Source organism: Pteropus alecto, unplaced genomic scaffold, assembly GCF_000325575.1.
Source record: "Pteropus alecto unplaced genomic scaffold, ASM32557v1 scaffold615, whole genome shotgun sequence".
NCBI classification, from domain to species: Eukaryota; Metazoa; Chordata; class Mammalia; order Chiroptera; family Pteropodidae; genus Pteropus; species Pteropus alecto.
In genome coordinates this window covers 1-5,531 of record NW_006436373.1, presented here as the reverse complement: position 1 = coordinate 5,531, position 5,531 = coordinate 1, and the positions used below count along the sequence as shown (strand labels likewise).

Below are 5,531 nucleotides of genomic sequence, written 5' to 3'. Positions count from 1 at the left end.
AGATCCTTATTTTGGATATTTTGCACCATGAATATATTAGGTTCACTTTTTCCCCCAAATGTACAATATCACAATAATTAGTTGTCTCATTTTCTAAACATTTATGAAGATTCTGTCATGTGTCATCATATTATGCTATGCTATGCTACATTGCAGTATGCTATACTATATTTTTATTAAAAAGTCATATTAAATATTTCTACAAGCATGAGGATTTCTCCAGTTTGGCATTAAAGACTTTATAGGCCCTATTTCTACTACAGGTTTTTTTGGCTTAAGCTGTAAATCCTAAACTTCCTTTCAGGCTGGTTTTAAAATAATTCTCCAGATTTTTATCTTTCTTCTCTTAAACTTTCTTTTTTCCCCCTTCAATTCCTTTCTGAAAGGCCAAATGGTAATGTGGAAAGAACACCAGGTTTGGAATTAGATGAACTGAGTGCAAACCTGAGCTCTGCTGTGAAGTTTTTGTGTGACCTTGAGCTGAATCTCTGAATCTCAGTTTCTCCAGTGTTACATTATGATAACACTGATAAAGAGACAACTCTTGGTAAGAACTCAACAAAAGTTAATATTCTCTTCTCCAAAGTGGAAGTTACAAATTGGAAGTATAAAGCTCTCCATGACAAGGTTCTGCTCATTTACGTCTTTTTGTGTTGACCAGAACAAAAAAGGCTTCCAGCCTTTGTGAAGGGGAATTATTTTTGAATATCTGGGCAGCAAAGCCTAATTTTGGACCTCACACTTTATTCTGAAACCAAGAACACTCATTAAGCTGTGTGTTTTTGTTTTTGTTTTTTTTTGATTCACTTATGGATGTCATAACAGTGTTCAAATATTATAAAAATATTAAGAGAAAAAAGGCTGATCAGCAGATAGGACAATGGAAGTCTTCCTTCTGTTACATCAAATCACTTGCGCAGTGCTTCGAAATATAGCCAAGTTTCTTAAAATAATCTCTGTAATTTCCACCATTGGTGAGTTTGAAGAAAATGAGTAGATTAGTGATCTTCATTCAATCTTATTCATCCTTAGGAATTAAAAAAAAGCAAAGACTCAAAAGTAATCTTTCTCATATCTCATCTATGAATTAAGAGACTCTTATAGAAACCATGACTGAAAGAAATCTGAAATTCTGGAAAATTTAAAACTGTGTAGTCTAATCTCTTGTAATACATTAACAATGCCTAAAGTGCTAAAAACAGAAAAGACCATCTATGATTGTTTTGGGGGGAAATAAGGAGGGGTGACCTCAATACAGAGCTTTTCAATAAAATGTTTGATTATGTCTGAAAAGTATGTGGAGAGAGGCAAAATGAAAGGTGCTCTAAAAAAGAGTAGGAATCAAGCTGATTATCTTAAACGTGATTTTAAGAATAAAGGTCAGTTCAGGGAGTAAGCATGTAATTAAATATAATCATGAGATTTAATAATGTGCTTGCATGTTTAAATGACATGCTTAGAAAAAAATGTATGTAAAGCAGAAACTTTGCATTACATAAATTATGGGGAAACATACACTCACATAAACAAACACACACACACACACACACACACACACAGAGTATACATACATGCCCCAACAGCCCAACAACATTGGTTCTGCTTAATTTGCAATTCTCTTCAGGGTTTTCTTCAGAGCAAATATGACATCCTTGTTTCTTAGACTATAGATAAGGGGGTTCAACATGGGCACTATATTGGTATAAAATATTGAGAAAAACTTCCCCTGGTCCATAGAACCATCAGAAGAGGTCTTGAGATGTGTGAACAACCCAGAACCATAGAAGAGGGCAACAGTTATTATGTGAGAGCCACAGGTTCTGAAGGCTTTGGACCACCCCTGAGCTGATGAGATGTTGAGGATATTGGAGAGGATCAAAGCATAAGAAATGAAAATAATAAAGCTGGATATTATTACAATTGTACTCACAATAATGGAATTCACCAGCTCACTGGCATAGGTGCTGCTGCAGGAGAGCTGTAGGAGGGGGAATATGTCACACATGTAATGGTTGACGATGTTGGAATCACAAAAGGACAATCTAACCATGTCTCCTGTGTAGACCATAGCACCAGCAAACCCCATTACATATGAACCAAACATCAGCAGAGAACAGACCTGAGGGGACATGGTGACTGTGTACAGCAGGGGCTTACAGATGGCTACATAGCGATCATAGGCCATGGCTGTCAACACATAGCACTCAGAATGGACAAAGAAACAGAAAAAAAATAGCTGAGTCATGCATCCTGCCAGGGAAATAATGTTCTTCTCTGATACAAAGTTCATCAGCAATTTAGGGGTAATGACCAAGGAGTGACAGAAATCTATGAAGGAGAGGTTGAAGATGAAAAAGTACATGGGAGTGTGAAGGTGAGAATTCAGACATATTAGATTAATTAAACTCAAATTTCCTATCACAATGAACATATAGTTCAATAAAAAGAGGAAGAAGAAGACTAACTGGAGTTGAGGTTGGTCTGTAAATCCTACCAGGATGAACTCAGTTACTGAAGAGTCATTTTCCATAGTCATTATCTGCAGGAGTGTGATCTGTGAGGAAACAAGAGACAAATGTCACATTAGTAAATAACTGAGAATCTTTGTTTCTAGACTGAGAATGTGTTCTCTTGAGGCTCAAGTGTGATTGTTGGGTTAACACTATGGTAAAAAGGCCACAGTTTAACTTTTTTCTCTCATTTGCCTTTTTCTTTCATGTTTTCAAATCTCAATTGTAACTTGTTTCCTCCCCTGGGCTGACACAGGCCAGAATGAAGTCTTTCTGCATGGGCACAAAAAGTAATGTCCACATTTCAGTGGTAAGGCAACAATATCTCGAAGAGATGAATAGGTTGGTCAAGGCCACAGAGCCAGAGAGCAAATAAGCCAAGAGTTGTACCTGGGACCACTTCCTATAAAAATCCCTGAAGTTCTAAGACAATCATATCACTGTGATTCCCACTGTGATCACCACTGTGCCCAACATGCCTTCTCTCTCTTATCTTCCAGAGATATTCAATATCTGGCTTAGTGAAAGTTCTGAGAGTGTCCCCTATTTTTCTACACTCCTCCTACACATTCCCTTTATACAATCTTACCTCAAAATCACAAAGAATTATTTAGGAATGACACACCTTTTTGCTGTTGTAACAGTGAGATTAAAAACATCAGAACAAAGACTCAGGTGCCAATTTACTTTGCCTGGAGACCTCACTTCTGCCAGACCTAAGTGTTCTTTTCCCCACACTGTCCCAAAGGAGACAGATGTTCTGACAACGAATGATACAATGTCACTTCCATGTGTGGATTTGCGTAAAATGTCTTCAGAGCAAGGCATAGGCACCATCTTTACACTCAAAATCATCAGCTGGCTGATATTGCACATTTATCTTATTCTCTGTGGATCTCAGCAACTTGTTTAGAAGCTTGGAAAATGAGCCTCATTTATCATCAAAGTTTGATGGGGCTCCAGAGGGAAGATATTATCGAGCCTGTTTTTACATCCCTTACCAATAAGTTAACATTGGTACCCTTGAGACTCAACGTACTTCAAGTATTAGTTCACATTAAGAATTTTGAATCCTTGTATAGGGACGAAGTGGCCTAGTTATCCTCCAGCACACATGCTCAATTCTAAAAGATGAGTGTTAGAGGGCAGTCATTTGCCATTTACAATACTACTATCTGTCTTTTGGTGTCTTTGACATCTATAGTAAACTGTAACTGAAATGTTAAGAAAATGAATTCTGTAGTCAGGTTGATTGAGCTTGAATTCAACTTTCTCTATTTATTACTTTCGTGACTTGGACAGGTAATCCTTCTGACTCTTTTTACCTTATTTACATTATGAGTTTAATGATATTTCCTATTACATAAAATTGCTTTGAAGAGTAAATACATTTTAACCTCTGGAGTACTTAGAACACTGCTTGGCATATGGTAAGTCCTAAGTAAGTATTAGATTTTCTTTGATTTTATTCTTACCTATATCTATTGTATAGATTACTTCCCTAAGTTCTCAATTCTCTATCCAAATATTTATTCGACATCCCTACTCAGATTGAATTCAGTATCTCCTTCTGGTCCCAGAACTGTTTCTCCTCCTATCATCCTTTCTTGATTACTCCATCTTCTACCTAGTTAGGTACTCTAAAGGTTGTTATTCTGGGCTCGTCTTTCTCATTAAACATTAACATCAGATCTTCAAAGTTTACATGACTCTATCTCTTTAAAATCCCTAGTTTCTGACCCTTTCTCTCCATTATACTGTCTGATAAAACTCTCTTACCTTAAGTCTAGAATCCTCTAAAATTTTCATTAACCTGGAGTCCTACCATCATCCATTAAATAAACAATTACATTTTTATTGATTTGTAATAAATTACCATAAACTTAGTGGCTTGAAAGAATACCCACTTCTTAGTCACAGTTCTGTAGGTTAGAAGTCTGGTATAGAAGGGCATGGCTGGATTTTCTGCCCAGGCCAAAATCAGGATCTTGGCGGGGCTGCATTCCCTCCTGGAGGCTCTGGGAAAGAATCTGTTTTCAAACTCAGTCAGATCATTGGCAGAATTCAGTTCTTTGTAGTTGTAAAACTGAGATCTCCATTTCTTTGCCAACTATCAGCTGGGCGTCACACACAGTTTCTAGAAGCTGCCTGCATTCCTAGTCATGGTTCCACCTTGTCTTCAACCTAGCAACTTGACTCCTTCTTGTGTTTGAATATCTTTGACTTCTCCTTACAATATAACTTCAGAAAACACTTTGCTTTTTAAATGCTGTGCAATTAGATTAAGGCTGGTCTAATAATCTTCTTAATTTAAGGTTAATTGTACCATATAACAGCACAATCACTAGAGTAATAAATCACTCATCATGTTTACAGGATCCACTCACACTCAACGGAGACAGAGTCATTTACAAAGGGAAAAGAAAATAATATTGGGAGGTCATTTTTTCAAATCCTGATATAAAATGCTCTTACCCTATATTCTGGGACTCAACGCAAATTTACTTACTGTTAAGTCATCTCTGAACTTGAATTAAAATTATGACACTTGATTCTGACTCAATCTTTACAATTTATAATACTTCTGCAGATTAAAGCACAGTCTTTTATCTATGCCTAACTATATCAAAGTTTCTATATTCCCAAATTATTATAACATAATTGTCAAAAATAATTCCGAAGAAAGTTCTTTCAGAAAAGATTTTTTATTATTAGAAAAGATTGAAAACATATAATCATGTATATGGAACGAAAACTATGCTCTTTATAATACTATAAACCTAAGCCAAATGATGAATGTACAACATTCTCCAAAACTATACAATAAGGTTGTATATTGGCTTTCCTCCCCAACAACTTGTGGCAATTCTTCATTGGGTCGATAAAGTGAATTATCTCTTCCCTGAACCGGTCTGGATAACTTTGTATGTGTTATTTTATCTCTGCTGCTTTGTTCTGTGTGGGGCATTCTGTGTCAAGAAGACTGTTCCATATGCTTGGACATTTATACCAGTTTTTGCT

At 36.2% G+C, this 5,531-nt stretch overlaps 1 protein-coding gene across 1 annotated transcript; it reads right to left on the bottom strand.

Annotated features, from left to right (window-relative positions):
• Window positions 1-1,603: 1,603 nt before the first annotated feature.
• On the bottom strand, window positions 1,604-2,548 carry LOC102896186 (olfactory receptor 143-like). Its single transcript, XM_015590570.2, has one exon. The coding sequence runs from the start codon at window positions 2,534-2,536 to the stop codon at window positions 1,604-1,606; it is 933 nt and encodes a 310-aa protein (XP_015446056.1). The 5' UTR covers window positions 2,537-2,548.
• Between the last annotated feature and the right edge of the window lie 2,983 nt (window positions 2,549-5,531).

Coding starts and splice junctions, on each gene's coding strand:
- LOC102896186 (XM_015590570.2), bottom strand. CDS start 2,536: ATGACTATGGAAAATGACTCTTCAGTAACTGAGTTCATCCTGGTAGGA.